This window comes from Canis aureus, chromosome 24, assembly GCF_053574225.1.
Source record: "Canis aureus isolate CA01 chromosome 24, VMU_Caureus_v.1.0, whole genome shotgun sequence".
Taxonomy (NCBI): Eukaryota; Metazoa; Chordata; class Mammalia; order Carnivora; family Canidae; genus Canis; species Canis aureus.
The window spans coordinates 49,803,624-49,826,056 of record NC_135634.1 but is presented as its reverse complement, the minus strand read 5'-3'; the positions used below and the strand labels follow the sequence as shown (position 1 = coordinate 49,826,056).

The following is a 22,433-nucleotide window of genomic DNA, read 5'->3' as shown; positions in this document are numbered from 1 at the left end:
GCCCCCCGGCCCCCCGGCCCCCGACGCCCCTCGGGAGGCCCCTGGCGCGGACTAGGACGAGGGACCGAGGGATGCGGCCCCGGCGCACGCGGACCCGGGGGCCTGGCTCAGGTAGGGGCAACAGAGGCGCCCCCGCGGCCGCGCCCCGGGTCACCGCCCCCTCGGGCGCCCCAGGCCGCGGCGGGGGCGCGGAGGCCGCGCTGGGGGCCCCGCCGGCCCCGCCCCACCAGCTGCCGGGCGGCGGGCGGTGGGCGGCGGGCGGCGGGGCCGGACAATGCGCGCCGCTCCCATTGGCCGCCGCGCGCCCCGAGCCCGCGGCCCCGAGCCCGGCCGGCCAATCCGCGCATTGAGATGCAAATGAGGGGCTATAAGAGGGGCGGGGCGCGGCGGGGCGGCGAGGGCGCGGCGGGCTCCGGGCTCCGGGCTCCGGGCTCCGAGCCGGGCGGGCATGGCTCCGCCCCTGGCGCCGGGACGGGACCGCGCGGGCCGGGAGCACGAGGACGGCTGGGAGGCGCGGGGGGACCGCAAGGTGCGGGGCGCGGGCGCGGGCGGGCGCGGGCGGGCGGGGGCGGGGGCCCGGGCCGGGGCTCAGTCGGCCGCTTCCCGCAGGCCCGGAAGCCCCTGGTGGAGAAGAAGCGGCGCGCGCGGATCAACGAGAGCCTCCAGGAGCTGCGGCTGCTGCTGGCGGGCGCCGAGGTGAGGGCGGGCGGGGGCGCGCGCGGGGGCGCGGCGGGGGCGCGGGGGCGCGGCGGGGGCACGGCCCGGCCTCACCGCGCCGCCCCGCCCCGCCCCGCCGCCGCAGGTGCAGGCCAAGCTGGAGAACGCCGAGGTGCTGGAGCTGACGGTGCGGCGTGTGCAGGGCACGCTGCGGGGCCGCGCGCGCGGTGAGTGGCGGGGGCGCGGGCGGGCCGGGGCTGGGCACCCCCCGCCCGGCGACCTCAGGGCCCCTGGGGGAGCCCGGCCGCCGCAGTCGCCGCTCACCGGCCCCGGGCCGCCGCTCTCTCCCTCCCGCCCCCGGGCGCAGAGCGCGAGCAGCTGCAGGCGGAGGCGAGCGAGCGCTTCGCGGCCGGCTACATCCAGTGCATGCACGAGGTGCACACGTTCGTGTCCACGTGCCAGGCCATCGATGCCACCGTCGCCGCAGAACTCCTGAACCACCTGCTCGAGTCCATGCCCCTGCGCGAGGGCAGCAGCTTCCGGGATCTGCTGGGGGACGCCCTGGCCGGGCCGCCGGGAGCCCCCGGGCGAAGCGGCTGGCCCACGGGAGGGGTCCTGGGGTCCCCTCTGCCCAGCCCCCCAGGCCCCGGGGACGACCCGTGCTCCGACCTGGAGGAGGCCCCCGAGGCTGAACTGACCCGAGCGCCGGCCGAAGGGCCAGACTTGGTGCCAGCAGCCCTGGGCAGCCTGACCGCTACCCGCGTAGCCCAGAGCGTCTGGAGGCCTTGGTGACCAGCTCCAGCCCGAGGTGTGCAAGGGTGGCCGTGGCCTTCCCTTGCTCCGCTCCTGCCTCCCTGCGGTCCAGATGTGTGGGGCGGGGACCTGGGTGCCTCCCAGGTCGGCCGGCTCTCTTCCCCGGGTGCTTGGGTGGCAGGGCAGCGGGGATGAGCAGCCCAGGCAGGCCCCTAGCCGTGTTTCTTAAGGAAGTCCATCTCTTATGGACCCCACAGCTCCCCCCGGGTGGGTGCAGGGCGGGAGCTACAGGCAGGAGGAGGAATCTTACAGAACTACCAGGGTTCTCCAGGGTCTCACTGTCCCGGCCTTCTCGGGGACTGTGTGGATCTGGGGGCAGACGTGACCAGAGTGGCGCTGAAGCCCTTCTCGGTGTGGGGCACTCGGGACCGGGACGGAGGGAGACCTCAGACCCCGACGGCCCTGGCCTGAGCAGCAGCTTGAACTTGCCCCTTCAGTCGGACACGGGGGACGCAGGTGCTTTCTGCACACATGTTGCCCATGTGTGCCAGAGAGAAGCAAAGCCCCCTGAACGTCTTGCATCTAGCACATTTGAGTCTGTGTTATTAGTTTACCATCAGATGTTCTGGTTTTATTAAATAAAGGTTTTTGGAGAGTTAGTTACCCTTCTGGAGTGGGGCTGAACGATGTGGTGTCATTAATGTGTCTAATGTGTAAATACTAAACTAAGGGCGTTCTTCCTGTATCTAATGCCAGTGAGTGTTTCTAAAACCTGTTCCCCTCTGTCGGCAAAGTTAGTAGCGTAATGGTGGTGGCGAGGAGGCCCCCTGTGGCCTGTCTCACCGTGGGTAGTGCCTCCACCTCCCTGGGAATGCTGTGCGCCCTGGAGATGGGGTTTGTCTCCAGAGTAACCAAGCAACAGGGAAATAGTGTGTCCCGGGACCATTCTCGGATTCACGAGCTTCTAGGAATAAAATGAATGGCTACTTCCTAGCCATGTGCTTTGAAGTTTCTTTAAAATCTTTTTTAAGATTTTATTTATTCATGAGAGACAGAGAGAGAGAGAGGCAGAAGGAGAAGCAGGCTCCATGCACGGAGCCCGATGTGGGACTCAATCCCGGGACTCCAGGATTACACCCTGGGCCAAAGGCAGGCACTAAACTGCTGACTCCCTCCCCCCGCTCCCCCCCCCCCCCCCCGCACTGGGATCTCCAATCAAAGACCTGTTTTAGGATCTATGAGCATGATGCAATGGCAGGTGGTCACTTTTCCTGACAGAAGAGGAACCATACCCCAATACCAGTGAGTTCAGGGACACAGACCCTCCCAGTTCATGGCTTGAAGTCAATGTGCCATGGCTCTACCCAGCTTGGACTAGAGGTCAAAATAGGCCCACGAGGTCAGAAACCTTGGAAGGAGGGTGATGGGATGGGCAGTCAGGGTGGAGGGAGCTTCCCCTCCTGGGCTAGGACAGGGCCTGTGAATGATACGTGGTCAGTTGAAAGCAGTCACTGCCACAGGTAGCCCAGTGCCCAGACTGGGGCTCAGATGTGATGACTCCAGACGGACACCTGGGCCTCCTCTCTGGTCGTGCCCTTTGCTTCAAGAACACCTTTCCCAACAGCCCTTTTACAAAAGCCCCTCCCCCTCCGCAGGTGCTGGCCCCCAGGGGCGTTCACATTGGCTCCCCTGTGGTTCAGTGTTAGAGCTCAGCCACTAGGCTATAACCGGATGCAACTTACTTTTAGGAATGGGATAGGTTGGTGGGATGGGGTGGGGCGAGGCAGCTCCATAAGGGAGGGCTCAAAGGCGATGGAAATTTTATTTCTGGGATTATTTTAGCTGCCCCAGACAGACTGATGTAGGATGTGTCCACAGGGACACAGATGGAGAGCAGGTGCCCACGCGAGACCTCTGCTGGCCTGTGGCTTCCAACAGCACCCAAAGGCCACTGTGATGAGTTCTGATGCCATCTGGGGAGCATCAACTCCTTCCTCTCATACCCACATGTATCACATTCCCCCAGAGGCCCTGAAAGAGGGCCAAGGGGACCCAGGACTCAAGATGCAGGGTGCGGGAGGCTGACCTGGTGTCGCTGGGGCCAGGACCCTCCCCAGGTCAGAAGCCACTAACCCAGCACTCTGCTCCTGCGCTCCTCCCACCTACGTACGAGTCAGTGTCCACTGTGTGCCTCAAGAGCAGTCTGTCTCAGATGGGCGAGTGCTTCCTAGAGTGGCGACAACTGTCAGCCTCTGTGGGGTGAGAGCTGCTCTCGCCTCGTAGCAGCCTGGACCACCAGCTTCCTGCCTGCAAATTTCCCGCTCCCCAGACCCCTATTTCATCCCACCCCCTCTCTCTCAAACCCCCCAGGCTCCGTCGCAGGCCTTGCTCTTGACTTTGGTAGCCTCACTTCGTCATTCCCGGAGACGTGCCTCCCTCCTCCTCCAAGCCCCCACCCACCGCATTACAGTCTTCTTGTGGCCGCCGCAGATCGCCGCAAACTTGGTGGCCTACAGTAACATTAATGTGTTATCCTGCAATTCTGTAAGTTAGGAATCGGACATGGGATTCACTAGGCGAAGGAAGAGCCTAGAGCTTTCAGAACAGCTACATTCCCTCCTGGACGCTTGAGAGTGAATCCATTTCCTTTCCTTTTCCTGCTTCAGAGGCCACTGGCATTCTTTGGCTGGTGGCCCCCTTCCTCCCGCTCCAAAGCCAGCAACAATGCACCTGCCGTGCCCTCCTTCCACAGCTATGTTTTCTTCTGACCCTTGTGCCTTCCTCTTCCTTCTACTTTTAAGGACCCTCATGATGATGCTGGGCCCGCCTGGACAATCCAGGGTAATCTCCCTATCTCCAGGTCCTTAATCCTCATTAGATTTGCAAAACTTCTCTTACCCTGTAAGGTAACACATTCAACAAGCTCTGGGAAACACGATGTGGACAAATTTAGGGGACCATTACTGTGCCAACCATACCCACCAGGGCCTCTGCCCAGGCATCCTGCCTTCCATCACGATGCAGAATGATGCCCGACTTCCACACAGCATTGGATTCAGTCCCCACCGACCTCTCAGTGACTCTGCTGCATCATTAATCTCTGCTGCGGCATCACTAATCTCTCCTCCTGCATCGTTCTGCAAAGAAGCTGAAATATGGGGCTCCTGGGGGGCTCAGCGGTTGAGCGTCTGCCTTCCGCTCAGAGCGTAATCACGGAGTCCTGGGATCAAGTCCCACATCGGGCTCCCCGCAGGCAGTCTGCTTCTCCCTCTGCCTATGTCTCTGCCTCTCTGTGTCTCTCATGAATAAATAAAATCTTAAAAAAAATTAAAAGAAGCTGAAATATTTCCATCCGGAGAAAGAGGAGATAAAACCTCCCTGGACTTGTCATACCCTGTTGGCCGCTGCCTCATTTCTCTGCTCTAAAGCAACATTCCTTTAAAGCACTGTTTACACGAGCTGTCTCGACTTCCACACTGCTCACTCCCCTTCACACCTCTCCAGTCAGGCCATTGGTCCCTCCCTCCACCGAACCTGCTGGGGTCAAGATCTCCAGCCACCACCATGGTTCCAAATCCAGCAGTCCTGTCTTTTAAATCTCGTGCTCAGCCTTCTTCCAGGGAAGCACTCCTCTTGGGTTATCACTCCCTCCCTCCTGAAACTCTCTCTTCTCTCAGCCTCAAAAATACCCAGTCCCTGGGTTGTCCTGGGTTGTCACTGGCCATCCCGTCTCCTTTGCTGGATGCTTCTCTCCTAGATGCACATTTGAGGCTCTGTGTCCTTCCCTAGCACCCCTGCCCAGTAACCCCCACCTGGTCCATTTTATTTATTCCATTGTGTGCCCTTGATCCAAAGCCTGTCTCCATCCTCAGGGCCCCTATGTCCTGTCTGCTGGGCATCTCCACTCAGACGTCTGATGGGCCTGACAAACCACAGCTCAGGAACCACTGACTTTCACCCCCCACCCTGCACTGTCACTGCCCCACTCGCTGCCTGTTCATGGCACTCCGATGAGGCAAAACAAAAATCTGTAGAAGCCACACTGTTTCCTTGCTGTCATCCCACCTCCAGCCAACCACGTGCATGAGCTCTACTTGGGATTTTTTAAGATTATGTACTTATTCGAGAGACAGAGAGGAGGGGCAGGAGGAGAGGGGAAGTCGCAAGGGGACTGAGCACAGAGCCGCGCAGGGATCCGACCCACGACCTGAGCCCAAACCAAGAGTCAGCACCCAACCACTGAGCCTGCCCCATGGGCTCGACTTCTAATCCAGTCTCCGGTTGGCATCCTTCCACCGACGGTGCTGGCGTCCTCATCTCTCTGACTTGGACTTCGGCAGCAGGGCTACCTCGCCCCCTGCTTCCACGTGGGGCGCCTGGCAGCGGCCTTCAAGGCTCTGGCCTTCTTCGGGTCCCGGCCGCCCCCGGGGTCCCTCCCTCCGTAGCTCTGCTCCGGGCTCCCGCCTTGGCGAGCCACCAGCGCTGACCCGCTGATCCGGCCAGTGTCGCTCAGCGCACTGGGAGCCGCCCCTGGGGAAACCCGACGGATTTCGGAAGAGGGGAGCAGAGCCTCGGGGTCCCTGGGGCGGGACTCCCCGCGGCGCCCAGCTCTCGGAGGCGAGCCGCGGAGCCTCCTGGGAATTGTAGTTCTCCTCCTTCCACTTCCCCTTCCGCGAGGCCGCCGCAGGCCGAGCGTGGACTGCGACTCCCAGAGGCCTCCCGGGGGGCGGAGGCCACGCCCCCTCCCGGAGGCCACGCCCCCTTCCCGCAAGCGCCCGCAGCCGGGGCCTCAGCAGCCCCGAGCCCGCAGCGGCCGGGAGCCCCGCGCGGTCGAGGAGGGGCCGTGTGGGCGCGGAGGCTGCGCTGCCGGGTCTCCTGCCGCCCGGCGCCGCGGAGACGAGGAGGGGACGGGCCCGCAGCTGGAGACGCGCGTCCGCGGGAGGACGGCCCCGGGCGCCCGGCCGCGGGGCTCGGGAGGTCGCGAGGTGCTGCGAGTGCAGCCGCCGGCGGCAGGTGCGGAGCGGGGACCGGCCGTTTCAGGCTGGGCGGCGAAGCGGGGCCCCGCGGAGGGAGCGGCCCCCACCTGCGCGGCGCCCACACCTGCGCGGCGCCCACACCTGCGTGCGGCGGCCCCGGGGACGCGCCGGCCCGGCCCCTGCTGTCGCGGGACGTGCGTTCCCTTCGCACGGCCGGGAGCCGGGGGGAGCCCAGGCCGCCGCACCTGCCCGCAGGTGGACCCGGGCTGCGCGCTAGAGAGCGGCCGGGGCGCCCAGCGCTGACCCGATGATGCACGGCGGCCCTTGCGTGCAGGTGGACCTGGGAGAAGGGATCAGGTTGTAAACCCGGGACCCTCGGGCCTACCGGCTTCTCGCCTGCCTGTCGGGGTGGCCCTGGGGTACTGCCCCCCTCCCCTCCGGGCCCCGCCCCCTCCCCCTGGCAGTCTGGAGCCAGGCCTGGGCCCCGTCACCCCTCCCCCCCTCCCGCTGAGCCGGCTCCCAGGCCTTAGCCTCCGACCTTCCCTCTGGTCCAGTCTCTCCCCAGAGGCTTAGACCTCACCGAGACCTCCTAGTCCTGTCCTGGCACTTCCTTCACAGTCAGGTTTCTTGAAAATCATTTCTGTTCCCATTTCCTGCATTTGTTCACCTGTTTGCTTATAACATTTCACTCTGGCCCGCATTTCTGTTCCCTCTGCTGGGAACTTCTAGAAGTCTCTGATGAAGTCCTTATGGCCAAGCCGACCCTTCAGTTTTCTTCTCATGTAAATATTGCAGCAGTTGGCACGGTCTCTAACTTCACGCTTCTTAAAACGCTGTTCTCTGCCTGGTTTTCCTGCTCCTCAGATTCCTTCTGAGGTTCCAGACAGGGCTCCTCTCAGCTCTGTCCCTGTTTCCTTCCTCAATCCTCCTATTTCTAGATGACAGTCTGTGTACTCTCCATGGCTTTCCGTCCTGTGTCACTCCAAAGATGACTTCCAGCCCAGCTGGGCTCTGGGGGACTCTAATGGCATTTACCCAACTGCCCCAGGTGGTTGGCTCTCACATCTCCCGCAGGTTCTTTGAACTCAGTAGATTCAACCTGAACCCAGCTCTTCTGCAAAACCTGCACCTCCTACCATGTTCTGGATCCCTGAGAGCAACATGGCCATCCCCAGCCACCCAGGGGAGACGCCTGGCAGTCAAGGAGACGCCTCCACTTTCTTCAGCCACACCTTGGGAGCAGCATCCAGAGAGTTCCACCTCTTTAGTCGCTGCAACGAATGAATGGGTTTGCATCTCTCTCCTCGTCCCTGTCCCTCTGTCCCTGCTGCCACATTCTTAGGTCAGGTTCTTACCTCCCAGCTGGAGGATGGCAGTGGTCCTTAGGAAAACTGCACCTAGTATTACCTCCTGAACTTCAGTCTTTCAAAAGCCCAGCACTGTGCAGACAAGTAAAGTGCAGGAGGCCCGTGACTCCCAGGGGTCCACCCAGAACTTCAGAGCTACACCTCCAAGCCCCTCTCCCCCGTCCCCTTGCCCAGCATGTGGCTTGCTGCACCCCCTGTCACGTCCCACTGCTCTGCTCTGCAGTTACCTTCAAGGTTGAGAAGGTTTTCCTGGTCACCCAGGTTTTAGGCAATTTTCAAATTTCTCTCTTTCATTTCCCTGATGGTGTATTTCAGACACTGTTTATTCTCTCACAATATTTACTGGGTTCCTATTCTTTGTCAGGCGTTACTCCAGTTGCTGGAGATAGTTTCTTCTCAAGCTTATACTGTTTAGCAGGGAAACGGACACAAAATACATGACATGGCAGGCAGTGTTTCTGTGCCAAGGAGAAGATAAAGTAGGTCAAGAGGGCAGGGAGTCCTGATGTGGAAGCAGGGTACAGGTGTAGGTAGGTTGGTTGAATTTAAATTAAAATAATTGAATTTAAATTTAAAAAACCCGGCCTGTCTGGTGGGTTTTGTTCGAGCAGAGAACTGGTGTTGTGGAGGGGCAAGCAGGCAGCTCTCCCCAGAAGGAATGTTCTAGGGAGAAGAAATGGTGAGTGCGGAGACCTGGAGGCAGGGCTGTGTGGGGCCCGCTCTAGGGCCTGGGCAGCGGGGGTCCCCATAGTCTTCACAAATGTTCCTCCTTTGTATTCCTTTCAATAACAACAACAATGTCATCCATTCATTGAAACGGTGCCAGGCCTTTGATGTGCATCATCTTCTCTGTTCCTTAAATGTCACAGTGACCCTCTGAGGGAGGTATTACTATTCTCCATTTTACAGAGGAGGAGCTGAGGCTCAGATAGGTTAAGGAACTTTTCTTAAACTAGATGTTTATTTATTTATTTGATTTTATTTATTTTTTCATGAGAGACAGAGAGAGAGAGAGGCAGAGACACAGGCAGAGGGAGAAGCAGGCTCCATGCAGGGAGCCCGATGGGGGACTCGATCCCGGGTCTCCAAGATCAAGCCCTGGGCTGAAGGCGGCGCTAAACCACTGAGCCACTTGGGCTGCCCTAGATGTTTATTTTAAAAGCCATCCACACTCCCAGGAAAAGTTGAGCATTACGTAAGGCCGGCCATGGAAAACCTGGGTCTTCCTTCTGTCTTCTCATCCATACCTTCGTTCCCCTCTCCAGGAGTCTCCACAGTTAATTTCTTGGGTGACCTATTTGATGCTTTCCATGCATTTGCAAGCATATATATCTAGAATGAATGTCTTTTTCTGTAAATTGGATCATTCTGTGTGTACCATTCTGCAACTTAAAAACTTTTTTTAACTTAAATTCAATTAATGAACATATATTATTAGTTTCAGAAGTAGAGGCCAGTGAATCACCAGTCTTTTTTTTTTTTTAAGATTTTATTTATTTATTCATGAGAGACACAGAGAGAGAGAGAGGCAGAGACACAGGCAGAGGGAGGAGCAGGCTCCCTGGGGTGGGGGTGGGGACTTGATGTGGGGCTCAATCCAAGGACTCTGGGATCACACCCGGAGCCGAAGGCAGACGGTCGACCATGGAACCACTCAGAGGCCCTGAAGGTGGCCTTTCTCGCAGCCTCATTGCAGGAGTGGCGTTTGTCCGCAGGTGCAGCCTGCACTCTGGTGAGGGGCTCTCATGAGGCAGAGGTACCCGGTGAGTGGGCTCATCCAGGGCCCCGGGAGCGGCCACCTGCCACAAGCCACCGCCTACCGCTCTGGCTTTGCTCCTCCAATGGCCCCCAGGGCCTCCCAAGGTGGTGATACTGCGTTTGGTATATTGTCATTCTGGTATTTTACTGTTCTTTGCAAACTGTAGCCTGAATTGTTACATCATGAGGCAGATGTACCCAGAGAGTTCTGTGCGGTGGCAAGACGTGCACTCCTTCCAAAAGTGTTCTGTCCACGTCATTCCCAGCGTCCGCCTTTCCAAGGCATCAGAGTAGTGATCTTCCCATTGCCTGAGGGACGTGGGGCATCCTTTCTTAAGCTTATAAGTTACCTGTGTTTTCCTGGGAGCCACGGTGAGTCTCTCATCTCTATACTTCCAGAGCCCCTGATACTCCAGTCTTGGGACTGGAAGAACAGGAAGGAAAATTCGAGAAGGAAGTGCAGGGGCCCTGCCTTCCCCCTCCCCCCACCCCCGCAGGTATCCGCAGAGGCCACACAGACCAGGCTTGACCCATGGATGGATCCAGGTCTCCACAGAAGGCCTTCTTGTAATGTTCTCGGAACTTAGAGGCATGGGAGGAGCTGGGTGCCCCCCACCCCCGGCTGTCTCGACACAGGGTTTGTCACCTGCAGGCTCTGCTGAGGCCTGACGCAGTACAGGAGCTCACCACCTGGGCTGGGGGGGCAGCAGCCCTCCACAGGAGGGCCCCGTCTCCACTCTTGACACCCTGCACAAGGGCCCTGGGGAACCAGCACAGCAGCCTTGGCTACTCTTCTTCTTCTTTTTTTTTTTTTTAATTTATTTTTATTTTTATTATTTATTTATGATAGTCACAGAGAGAGAGAGAGAGGCAGAGACACAGGCAGAGGGAGAAGCAGGCTCCATGCACCGGGAGCCCAACGTGGGATTCGATCCCGGGTCTCCAGGATCGCGCCCTGGGCCAAAGGCAGGCGCCAAACCGCTGCGCCACCCAGGGATCCCTACTCTTCTTGTTGTTGTCTGTGTCAGTAGTAAACTGAATCTAGAAAGGGCTCGTGGAAAAAACTGACCAGGCTCTGGAGAAAAATTAACCTTAACATTTTTTTCCTTTTGCTCTGCTCCACTACTGCCAGGCAGAGTAGTGAGTGGTTGCCTCAGAGGGAGTGGGGACTGATGAGCATGGGGGAACTTTCTAGGGTGACAGGGATGCTCAGTGTACAGATTTGTCACAATTCAGCAAACATTCCCTTACAAGCAGGGCACTTCATTGTAAGTTTTGGATCACAAGGAAAAGACTGTGAACAGTGAATACTCGTTACTGTGTGCGTGCCGAAGCAAGCAGGGGAGAGCATGCTGACGTCTCTCACTCACTGTGAATGCATCAAGAATAAAGTGGATTAATGTATGGTTGCCCAGATGTGAGGAAGTCTGGGAAAATGTGAACGGCACAACTGCAAATTTCCAGAATAAAGTGTTGGGAGAGAGAGAAGGCGGCTCTAGTCCTCTGTACTTTGCTGGTCCCGCTGAGAGCCCCTTCCAGCCTACTCAGGTGGAACTCCTAGGGCAGATCCCGGCCCAGGATCCAGAGGGAGAAGTGGGAAAACCTCTAGGGCACTGGATCAAGCCTCGCAGGAAAGGAGGAGAAAACAGAATTTGGCACCGGGCAAGAGGAGATGCAGTGTGCTCCCCAAACTCGGCGGGGCTGGGCCAGGAGTCCACCTCCTCCCTCCATCGCACCTCCCCTCAATCTCCTTCCGTTCCATCAAGGCCGACAGCTTCGCACAGCATTAGAAGCTGGAGACGTGTTAATCTTTCGTGTCTTCATTTCCAGCGTGGCAGGAGAGCGTCCGTGAGCTCCTTAATCTCCATCGGATGTGCAGATTTCTCATGATCGGCACTGCGGTCCAGCGATTCCTTTTCAATTTCCATATTTCTATTTTTTTTTAAGATTTTATTTATTTATCCTTAAGAGACAGAGACACAGGCAGAGGAAGAAGCACGCTCCCTGCGGGGAGCCCGATGTGGGACTCGATCCCAGGACCCCAGAATCACAACCTGAGCCAAAGGCAGACGCTCAACCACTGAGCCACCCAAGTGCCCCTCCATAATTTTATTTTGAAGTTCAGGCCATATATCTTTTGCTAAAATCTTGCATTCAACCACATACTTTTGGAAGTTGCTTTTGTGTTGTAAGCAAAGGGACAGTGTTAAGCATGCGGCTGTATTCACAGTCATGTTTTATTGTTACAGCCTTATCACGTTGCCACTGTTCGGAGTATCGTCCCACACAGATGCGAGATGTGTGCCGCCTGTTTATACCAAGATGCTCTCAATGTCAGCATATCAGAGTTTTCACTTTATATCTATTTCAATATTTATAAATATGTTTGTGGGTAAACTGCCTTCATTGCAGTTAATCTTGATCCCCATGGGGTATCCGGATGTGTTCTTAGTGTGGGTTTTAGAACAGACATAAGAATATCCCATCTACTCATTCAGTTTTTTTTTTTTTTGAAATCACAAAAAAATTGTGTGTCTCCTTTACACGGTGCTAAAGAAGCTTATCAAATTTGATTTCACACCAGGGGTATTCTTGCATATTAAGATTATGAGCCAACGGGACGCCTGGGTGGCTCAGTGCTTGAGCGTCTGCCTTCAGCCCAGGGCGTGATCCCAGGGTCCTGGGATTGAGTCCCGCATCGGGCTCCCTGCACGGAGCCTGCTTCTCCCTCTGCCTGTGCCCCCCCCCTCTCTTTTTCTGTCTCTCATGAATAGATAAATAAAGTCTTTTTTAAAAAGTAAGATTATGAGCCAAGAAAGACAAATTTGACACCGTTATATTTCGAGGAAAATATATCATACCATCTTGTATAACTTGCCATATTTGCTCCATTATTACATCCCTGGCTGCTGGTATTTTTTATATCAATCTCATGTTCCAACCTCTACTTTTATACACTAGACTTAGGAAGCTTTTTCTTTCATTTCAATGAAGTCGTTTTGTGTTATTTTATTATTACAACATTACTCAATGCAGGCAACCCTCATGGTCTCACACTTGTGCACAGTGGGCCTCACGTGGAACACAATCAGAGTAAGGAAAGGTATTTGCTTCCTTTATTCTTGATAGTAGATACAAAGTGATCTGCTTGTAGCATTACACATTTGTTCTGTATTTTATTAGATGAGACATACGGGCTTCCAGCAGTTTCTTGGGATTCTCTAGGAGGCAAGTTATTTTTTGCTCCAAGTGTTATATCTAAAATCACTGAAAATATTCCATGTTTTGTTCCTCTGATGTCATTATCTTCTGCAAAGCATCATCTATTAAATCATCGTTTTAGGGGGCACCTGGGGGGCTCAGTCAGTGCACCATCTGCCTTCTTCTCAGGTCCTGATCCCGGGTCCTGGGATCGAGTTCTTCATCAGGCTCCCTGCTCAGCAGCGAGTCTGCTTCTCATTCTCCCTCTGCCTGGTGTTCCCCTACTTGTGCTCTCTCTGTCTCTGTCTCTGTCTCTGTCTCTCTCTCTCTCTCTCTCTCTCAAATAAATAAATAAAATAAAATAAAAAACCCATCAGTTTGAATATTAAAAAAAAAAAACTTCCATTTTAGAGACCATCACAATGAAACATCAGTTTTTCAAGGTCACAAGTTCTGTTCAAACTTTTCTAATCATTTTTCCTAATCTTTGGAACCTTTTTTGGAGTTACAAAAATTCAATTGTTGTATTACTGCAGAAAAGTATGCATGAAAAATAAAGACAGTTATTTGAAATAGATGAGCCAGTCATATAGTAAAAAAAAAAAAAAAAAAAAAGTTCTGATACAAGCTACAGCATGGATGAATCTTGAAAACATTTTGCCAGGTGAAATAAGCCAAACACAAAACAAATAGCATATGATTCCACTTACTTGGGATGTATAGAAAACGCAATTTTTTTTTTTTTTTTTAGAAAACACAAATTTACAGAGACAAAGCAGAATAGAGCGTACTAGGGGTAGGGGAGGTAATGGAGGGCCTTGCAAGCATGGCAGGGAGTTTGGATTTTATTTTAAGCAAATGGGAGGCAATTGAAAGACTTAAAGTAGGGGAGGGCAGTAGGCCAAGTTCCGTTCTTAAATGATGTCTCTCCCTTTCTGGAAATCCAACTGTAGGAGCGCAAGAGTCTAATGTGGGGAGGCTGTCTCATTTGTCTCAGAAAGAAATGCATACAGATGTCAGAGATATTGGGGGTTCGGTCCCAGAACACCACAATAAAGTAAATATTGCAGTAAAGTGGGTTAACTGAACTTACTGGTTTCTCGGCACATACGTAAGTTACATTTACATTACATGGTTGTCTGTCAGGTGTGAAATAGTATGATGAAAAATATACATACTTTAAAATGTTTTATTGCTAAAAAAAAATGCTATCATCTGAGCTCTCAGTGAGCTGTAGTCCTATCGCTGGAGGAGGTTCCTGCCTCTGTGTCACAACTGCTGATGGATCAGGGTGGCGGCGGCTGAAAGCCAGGGCGTCTGTGGTGGCTTCCTAAACTAAGACGACAATGACGTTAGTTTGGTGTATCAGTAGACCCTTCCCTTCATGGATGATTTCTCTATAGCATGTGATGCTGGTTGATAGCATTTCACCCACAGTAGAACTTCCTGCTGCTTTTTCAACTAAGTGTGTGTATCTTCCAAATCTTTTGTTGTCTCTTCAACAATCTTCACAGCATCATCACCAGGACTAGATTCCATCTCAGGAAAAACACTTCCTTTGTTCATCCATAAGAGGCAACTCCTCGAGGGGTGCCTGGGTGGCTCAGTCGGGAAAGGGGCTGCCTTCAGCTCAGGTTATGATCCTGGGGTCTTGGGATCAAGCCCTGCATTGTGGGGGAGGAAATCTCTGCTCAGCAAGGGGTCTGCTTCTCCCTCCCCCCTGCTTTGTGCTCTCTTGTGCACTCTTTCTTAAAGAAATAAATAAAATCTTAAAAAAAAAAAAAAAAGGCAGCAAGTCCTTATCTATTCAAGTTTCCTCCAGAGATTGCAGCGACTCGGCCCCATCTTCAGGCTCCGCTTGGAACCCCGGTTCCCCTGCCGTTTCCAGCCCGTCGGCAGTGACTTCCCCACGTCACCCATGAGGGCCAGCATCAACTTCTTCCAAACTCTTCTTGATGTTGACGTTCTGACCTCTTCTCATTAATCACACATGTCTTTACTGGTATCTCGGAGGGTGGATCCTTTCCAGGTTTTCAGCTTACTTTGCCCAGACCCATCAGAGGAACCACTGTGACAGCCATGGCCTCATCGCATGTATTTCTTTTTTTTTTTTTTTTTTTTCATCGCATGTATTTCTTAAATAATGAGACTCGAAAGTCAAAATTACTCCTTAACCCGTGGGCTGCAGGACGGATGTTGGGTCAGCAGGCAGGAGAACAACATGAATTTCGTGGTCTCTCCGTCACAGCTCCTGGGTGCCCCGGAACATTGTCAGTGAGCCGTCATTTGAAAGGAGTCTTTTCTTGTGAGCAGTAGGTCTCAACGGTGGGCTTAAGATATTCAGTAAACCGTGCTGGGCACAGATGTGCTATCAGCCTTATAGAGCACAGGCCGAGTAGGTTTCCCATAATTCTGAAGGGCCCCCGGATTTCCAGAATGCTCAATGAGCACTGGCTTCAATTTAAAGTCACCAGCTGCATCAAGCAAGAGAGGCGGCCTGTCCTTTGAAGCCCTGCAGCCGGGCACTGACCTCTCTCTAGCTGTGGAAGCCCTAGATGACCTCTTCCTCCAACATAAGGCTGCTTCGTCTACAGGGGAGATCTGTTGTTTAGTGTAGCCACGGTCACTAGTTCTCTTACTAGATCTGGACACCTTGCTGCAGCTTCTCCATCAGCACCTGCTGCTTCACCTTACACCTGTATGTTATGGAGACGACTGGCTTCTTTCCTTAAACCTCCCGGACCAACCTCTGCCAGCCTCCGACTTTGCTCCTGCAGCTGCTCCTCCTCCCTCAGCCTTCCCAGAATTAAAGAGAGTCAGGGCCTTGCTCTGGATTAGGCTTTGGCTTAAGGGAATGATCTTCTCTCCAGGCCACGAAAACTTTCTCCACATCAGCAGTGAGGCTCTTTTGCCTTCTTGTCATCGGTGTGTTCACTGGAGTGGCCCTTTTCATTTCCCCAAGGACTTATCTTTTGCAGCTCACAACTGGGATAACTGTTTGGCGCAAGAGGCCTACCCTTGACCCGTCTCAGCTTTCCACGTGCCTTCCTCACTAGGCTTCGTCATTTCTAGCTTTCGATTGAAAGTGAGAGACATGCAACTCTTCCTTTCACTTGAGCACTTAGAGGCCATTGTAGGGTTATTAACTGGTTGGCCTAATTTCAATATCGTTGTGTCTCAGGGAACAGGGAGACCTGGGGACAGGGAGAGAGACGGGATGGCTGGTGAGTGGAGCAGTCAGGACACACAGCGTATTGGTTAAGTTTGCCATCTTACATGGGTGACGTTCATAGCGCCCCCAATTACAGTAGAAATACCAAAGATCACTGATCACAGGTCACCATTATAAATATTATAAGGAACAAGTTTGAAATATTGCAAGAATCACCAGAATGTGACACAGAGACACAAAGTGAGCAAATGTTGGGAAAATGGTGCCAATGGACTTGCTCGACACAGGATTGCCACAAACCTTCTATTTGTAAAAATTGCGGTATCTGTGAAGCACAACCAAGCAAAGCGCAATAAAAAGAGGTATGAATGGGGCTTGGTCTGGGGTCACAGTGGCAGAAGTGGGATGTGGAAATTTTGCAGGTAGAACAGGCACGATCTACTACCAAATTTTATGTATGGGATGAGGGGAAGGTACGAATCAAGGCTGATGCCAAAATTTTGGTAGGAACCACTGGGTAAATGGTGATTTAAGAAACACTAGAGTGGGGATCCCTGGGTCGCGCAGCGGTTTAGCACCTGCCTTTGGCCCAGGGCGCGATCCTGGAGACCTGGGATCAAATCCCACGTTGGGCTCCCGGGGCATGGAGCCTGCCTATGTCTCTGCCTCTCTCTCTCTCTCTCTGTGACTATCATAAATAAATAATAATTAGAAAAAAAAAAAAAAAGAAACACTAGAGTGAACAGGTTTTGGGGAGAGGGCAGGAGTTGTATTTTGCATATATGCTAAAAGGTAGAATTTGAGACGCCTATTAGATATCCAAGGGGGGATGCTGAGTGGGTAGGTGGGGATATATATGTATGTAGAGTTCTGAGAGGAGATCAAGGCCAGATATATGCAGGTGTGTCATCCGAATACAGGTATTTTTAAAGCCAAGAAACTAAAAAAGATGATTTTGGAAGTGAGTAAATTGAGGACAAAAGAGGATCTGGTACTATGTTCTGGGGCGTGTCAATGTTTAGATAAAGAGAAGCCAATAAATTGAACCTGGAAAGGGAACTGAGTGGGGCACATTTCCCTTCTAACTCAAAGCAGGTGGGATTTCAGGGCCTTAGGATTACAACGCCCAGAGGGTTTCTTTCCGCCTGGACAATAGCTGGGTTTATCATTCCATGAAATGGCCATTGATTGCAGACAGAGGGTAGGAGTAGGAGACCAAGGGCCCATTTGTTGCCTTTTTAGGACACTTTTCTAATTGTGAAAAGGTCTATGGCTCTTCCAGAATTAAACCCATCCTTTTGGTATTTAGGACTCCTTGTGATATGACCCCAACTCAACTTGGGACTTCGAGTCCTATCTACCTACCCAACTCCTCTCCATCAGTTACAGAGATGTGGCCCCAAATCCATGCCATCGTGCTCTGCCCTTTATCCAAAATGAATCTAAAGATCACACCTGACTTTAAAGACCCCGAGAGGTGTCCAGTCCAGGCTCCCTCACAGCACTTTCACCATTGCTGTGCACCCCACACATGCACTTGGGTGCCCACGCACACACGTCTCCCGTATTTTGAGGATTTTCCACTCTGGCTAATGGATGCAGGAACTATTCCTGGCCCTGTATGAACTTCGAGAGTTACTATCCCTGTTCCTTCCTGACTGTTCTTCCCCCAGCCTTAGGTGGTTATCTTACTCAAGTGCTCATGGGTTCTCACCTGAAGACCTATAGAACAGGCTCTACTACTTTCCTCAGAAGGCTCTTAAGAGATGGTATCAAATTATCAAATGCAAAGCGCCGAACTAGCGCCAGGCCCCAAACAGGCACCCAGGGTTCTCAGTTTTCTGCCCCTTCTTCACAATGAAAATAGCAAAGTGAATTCCTTTTGCACAGTGTGAGAGACCTTTTCTGACACTTATTCAAACTTCCCCACGTGCAGCCGCTATAAAATCCTTCCCGCCACCCTGGAAGACAGCCCGGTTGTCATTTTCTTATCCTCCAGCTGGCTCTGACAGTGCACAAGTCTATCAGGTTGTTCGGTTAGCGCTGCTGCTTCGTAAGGCCCTCCCAAATTGAGCAGTTTACAACCACCACTTCCTTTTGCTCATACTCTGTGGGCCAGGCATCCCAGCAGGGCTTGGCGTGGCACCTCTGGTTTGAGATCTTCCCACAGCTGCAGTTGGCAATTCCACCATCTTTCCAGGAAATCTCCTTTGCCAGATTCGTCAGTTCACTGGGTACACTTTCCATTTCCCTTATCACTGCGGGCACTAGTTGTGCTAAACTCTTCACAGTGTGCTTTTCCACACGTTCTGCTAACATTTTGCTGACTTCTCATGAAGCACTCATTTACGGCCTTGAGGCCCGGTGGTCAGGGTTCCTCCAGCAGCCCTCTCCAGACCCTTCGAGCTGCCTGCCGCCTAGGCCCACAGATGGTTTTTGAGGCATCAGTGCTCCACTCTGGACAACAAATTTCTGTTCCACTTACTACTGTTTTGTAGCAAATTACCCCCAAACTTAGCACCTTTAGAAACATTTGTTTTGCCTGTCATTCTGTGGGTCAGGAATTTTTGAAGGGCTCAGCTGGGCAGTCATTGCTTGGGGTCTCTCACGAGGCTGCAGTCAGATGTTGGCTGAGGCTGGAGTCATCTGAGGGTTCCACCGGGACAGATGTCCTCGATGACTCACCCGACAAGGCTGGCAGCCAGCACCGTTACTGGCTGAGAGCTCAGCCGGAGTTGCTGAACGCTGTGCCTACACGGGGCTTCTCCTTAGTTGGTGACTGACTCCTCAGCAAGTGTCTCAGAAAAGCTGCATAGCTTTTTATGACTTAGTCTTGGGGATTATATGATGGCACATCTTTCATTCTCTAATGGCCAAGGCAGTCACAGTTCACCCCGGTTCAAGGGGAGACTCACAGCCTACCTCTTGATGGAAGGTGGCGGGGACACATTTTAGAAAAGCACGAGGGATGGGAGGTATCATTGCAGCAAATTTTGGAAAATACCATTTGCCACACAGGCAGCTGATAATATCTTCAGACATGAGGTATGTTCCTTGTCTCAAGACAGTTTACATTCTTAAAATCTGAAATTATGCTTTTTTTCTCCTAAGAGCAAAATAATGAACTTCATTTGGGCAATCCTGAGCAATAACACAGGAAGCACTGCTCTTGGTTCCAACCTTCTTGATATTTCTGAGATGGGAAGGCTTGTGTTCTTCACTTTGAACTTCAAAAATGGACATATTCTTTCATTCACTCATCCAACCAATCTATGTGAGCACCTATTATGTGCCAGGTGCTGGGGGTACAGTTATGTGTAAAACCAAACATGGTTCCCGACCTCCACCGACTTACATACTGATGGGAGATACAGCTCATGAAGGAAATAATTACATAAATACCTGTAAAACTGTGGTTAACAAAAGCTCTAAAGCAGAGATATAAAGGGAGATGATGCTTAGGGCACTCAAGAAAGATTTTCCTGAAGAATGAATGGAATTTACCCAGGAGGAGAGGTCAAGGGGAATATACCAAGCCACGAAAATGTCCTGAGACAAGACAGAGACAGGACAAGAGACCGAGGGAAGTTCTGAGAGAGAAGCTTGCCCAGACGCTGTTATTTAGTGACAGACTTGGTGAGAGGGTGTCGGGAATTGGAACCAAAATGCATTCAGAAGACAAAACTGATAGGACTTGGTGATGGAGAGTGTATTAGGCATCTAGTGCTCTCTAACAAATTACTACAAACTTAGTGGCTTAGAGCCACATCCATCTAGTATCCCAGTTTCCGTGGGTCAGGAGTCTGGGCACAATGGGGTCCTCTGCGAGACTGCAGTCAGGTGCTGGCCAGGGCTGGGCTCTCATCGGAGGCTCAACTAGGAAGGATCTACTTCCAAGCTCAGACAGCTGTTAGTGGCATTCATTTCCTTGAGGGCTCTTGGATTGAAGGCCTCAGTTTCTGGCTGGTTGTCACCTGGAAGCCACCTTCAGTTCCTCCAGTTACCACATTCCTCTCCATACTGCAGTGCACAGCATGGCAGCTTGCTTCTTCAGAGCCAGCAAGGGAAGGAGGGTTCCCCGAGCAGAATGGGTGTCACAATCCTGTGTGAAAGAATCACATCCAGGGGCACCTGGGTGGCTCAGTGGTTCAGCGTCAGCCTTTGACTCAGGGTGTGATCCCCAAGGTCCTGGGATAGAGTCCTGCATCAGGCTCCCTGCTTCTCCCTCTGCCTATGTCTCTGCCTCTCTCTGTGTCTCTTACGAATAAATAAATAAAATCTTAAAAAAAAAAAGAATGAATGAATCACATCCACCCCGATACCTTTGCTGGCCTCTGTTGGCCTGAGCAAGTCATGGGCTTTGGTCACACTCAAGGGAAGGGGACCACACAATGGTTGAACCCTAGGAGATGGAGATCATGGGGCCACTCAGAGGCTGTCTCCTATAGAGGGGTTGTAGGATTAGGAGCCCAGGGCTGTGTCAACCCAAGAAGCAGATCAGATTGAAGGGGGTAGGGGTGGGGCGTGGAGAGAATGGTTCCAAGGGGAACACGTTGAATCTGAGGCACTTTTGGGACGTCCAAGAGATGTCACATGGGTACTTATCTGACGCATGATCTTGAGCTGGTAGGAAGTATAGATTAACGAACTATGTTCAAGTGAACCGTAATTCAAGCCAAGTGTGGAGGAGATTGCCCAGGGAGGGAGTACAGCGTGAGGAGAGGACTCAGGATCTAGTGTGAAGGAATTCCATCCACGAGTAGCCAGGCAGAGGACTTTGGACCCACGGAGGAGGCCCAGATGGCGCAGCCAGAGAACAGGAAGAAAACCAGGAGAGGGATGTGTCTCACAAGCCGAAGAGAAAGAGGCCACCGGCGTCCACTGGTGGGATTCACGGAAGATGATGACTAAAAAGGTCAGCTCCATTTGGCATTAGTGGGAAGTCACTGGAGGCCTTAGGGAGAGCTCCTCTGGAGAAGTCGTCAGGTCACGCTGGGTTGGGGTGGGCTGCTCTGTGCACCAAAGGCTAGGACAGGAGAGCCTGTGAGCACTGTCAGAGTATTTCTGCTGTGAGGGAGGAGGAGGCAGAGAGCACTGAGGTCTCAAACACCGTGAGTGAGGGGTCACAGAGGGGAAGAGAGGCGCGGGGCTTGCTGGGCCCTACACAGTCCCAAAGCCAGACCCCACCAGAAACAGGTCTGCAGTAGAAACAAGCTGGGTTTCTTACTCACGGCAGGGAGGGAGACCATTGCCCCCAGACACCTAGGTAGGGGGATGTTGGAAAGCACTTAGGAGACAGGGGTTTGTGGCAAGTAGTTTTGGGGGGCAGGTAAGGAAGGGGAGCTTGGATGTGGATTGGGTGTCAGGACAGGGGGTAATGCCCAGCGGGAATGCCTCACTCAATCTTCTCTAAAAGGCAGGAGGGGGCCCAGACAAAGCTCACTCTGTAACAGGTCCAGAAGCAGCAGTCACTTGTATTGGGCAGGGCGGAGCGAGGTCTGGTCATTTCTGTGGCTTGCGCTACGCTCACGTTCGTGTGTGTTCAGACATGATGACTGTGGCCTTGTAAGAGTTCTTCCTCTGTTGGAGGCTGACGTCCCCGGTGGCTCAGACTGTGTTGATTCAGCAGGAGGATGCCGGGGCCTCGCTGCACGCCCAGCCTGCCGGCGAGGTGACCCGCTACTTCTTCGGGGCACCTCGCAGAAGCATCCCTTCTCCCGCCCCTTTTGCACCTGCACCTGCGAGGGCAGGTCAGGGGGAAGCATCCCCTGTCCCGTCCCCATCGGGCTGCATCTGTGAGGACAGGTGGGGGAGGAAGATCCTCTCTCCCGCCCCCGCCGGGCCGCACCTGCGAGGACAGGTGGGGTAAGCATCCCCTGTCCGCCCCCGCCGGGCTGCACCTGCGAGGACAGGTCAGGGGGAAGCATCCCCTGTCCCGCCCCCGCCGGGCCGCACCTGCGAGGACAGGTCAGGGGGAAGCATCCCCTGTCCCGCCCCCGCCGGGCCGCACCTGCGAGGACAGGTGGGGGAAGCATCCCCTGTCCCGCCTCCCCCGGGCTGCACCTGCGAGGACAGGTCGGGGGAAGCATCCCCGTCCCGCCCCCACCGGGCCGCACCTGCGAGGACAGGTCAGGGGGAAGCATCCCCCGTCCCGCCCCCGCCGGGCCGCACCTGCGAGGACAGGTGGGGGGAAGCATCCCCCGTCCCGCCCCCGCTGGGCCGCACCTGCGAGGACAGGTGGGGGAAGCATCCCTTGTCCCGCCCCCGCCGGGCCGCACCTGCGAGGACAGGTGGGGGGAAGCACCCCCGTCCCGCCCCCGCCGGGCTGCACGCGCGAGGACAGGTGGAGGGAGGCGCCCTACGCCCCTGGTTCTCCGCGCCGTCCGTGCTGGCGCCCGGGCCACCTCCGCTGCTCGGTCTCCACGACGGGCCGGGAAGCCGACCCTGCGGGGCAGTGTGAGGACCAAGGGGCCGCGCGGCTCGGGACACCAGCACCCGCCGCGCCGCCGCCGCGCTCCGACGCTTCCGCCCGCAGCCGCCTCCCGCGCA

At 54.1% G+C, this 22,433-nt stretch overlaps 1 protein-coding gene and 2 long non-coding RNA genes across 9 annotated transcripts; 2 read left to right on the top strand and 1 right to left on the bottom strand.

Moving 5' to 3' along the window:
* Positions 1-258: 258 nt before the first annotated feature.
* Positions 259-2,073, top strand: HES6 (hes family bHLH transcription factor 6). Of its 2 annotated transcripts, none has more exons than XM_077869437.1 (4): positions 259-529; positions 610-696; positions 803-844; positions 1,025-1,295. In XM_077869437.1, the coding sequence occupies exons 1-4, from the start codon at positions 449-451 to the stop codon at positions 1,151-1,153; spliced, it is 339 nt and encodes a 112-aa protein (XP_077725563.1). In that variant the 5' UTR covers positions 259-448; the 3' UTR covers positions 1,154-1,295. The 2 variants fall into 2 exon arrangements, with proteins under 2 accessions (XP_077725563.1, XP_077725562.1); XM_077869436.1 differs by having other exon boundaries at positions 388-529; positions 803-884; positions 1,025-2,073.
* A 4,095-nt stretch (positions 2,074-6,168) lies between these two features.
* Positions 6,169-13,327, top strand: LOC144296321 (uncharacterized). Its single transcript, XR_013363487.1, has 2 exons — positions 6,169-6,423; positions 7,435-13,327. It is a non-coding gene; the product is annotated as an uncharacterized LOC144296321 (long non-coding RNA).
* A 1,511-nt stretch (positions 13,328-14,838) lies between these two features.
* On the bottom strand, positions 14,839-22,433 carry LOC144296320 (uncharacterized). 6 transcript variants are annotated; one of them, XR_013363482.1, is made up of 3 exons: positions 21,328-21,969; positions 17,599-20,951; positions 14,839-15,906 (listed from the first exon to the last, which is right to left on the bottom strand). It is a non-coding gene; the product is annotated as an uncharacterized LOC144296320 (long non-coding RNA). The 6 variants fall into 6 exon arrangements; XR_013363484.1 differs by lacking the exon at positions 14,839-15,906 and adding an exon at positions 22,163-22,433 and having other exon boundaries at positions 19,573-20,951; positions 21,328-21,544; XR_013363485.1 differs by lacking the exon at positions 14,839-15,906 and adding an exon at positions 22,056-22,138 and having other exon boundaries at positions 19,573-20,951; positions 21,328-21,544.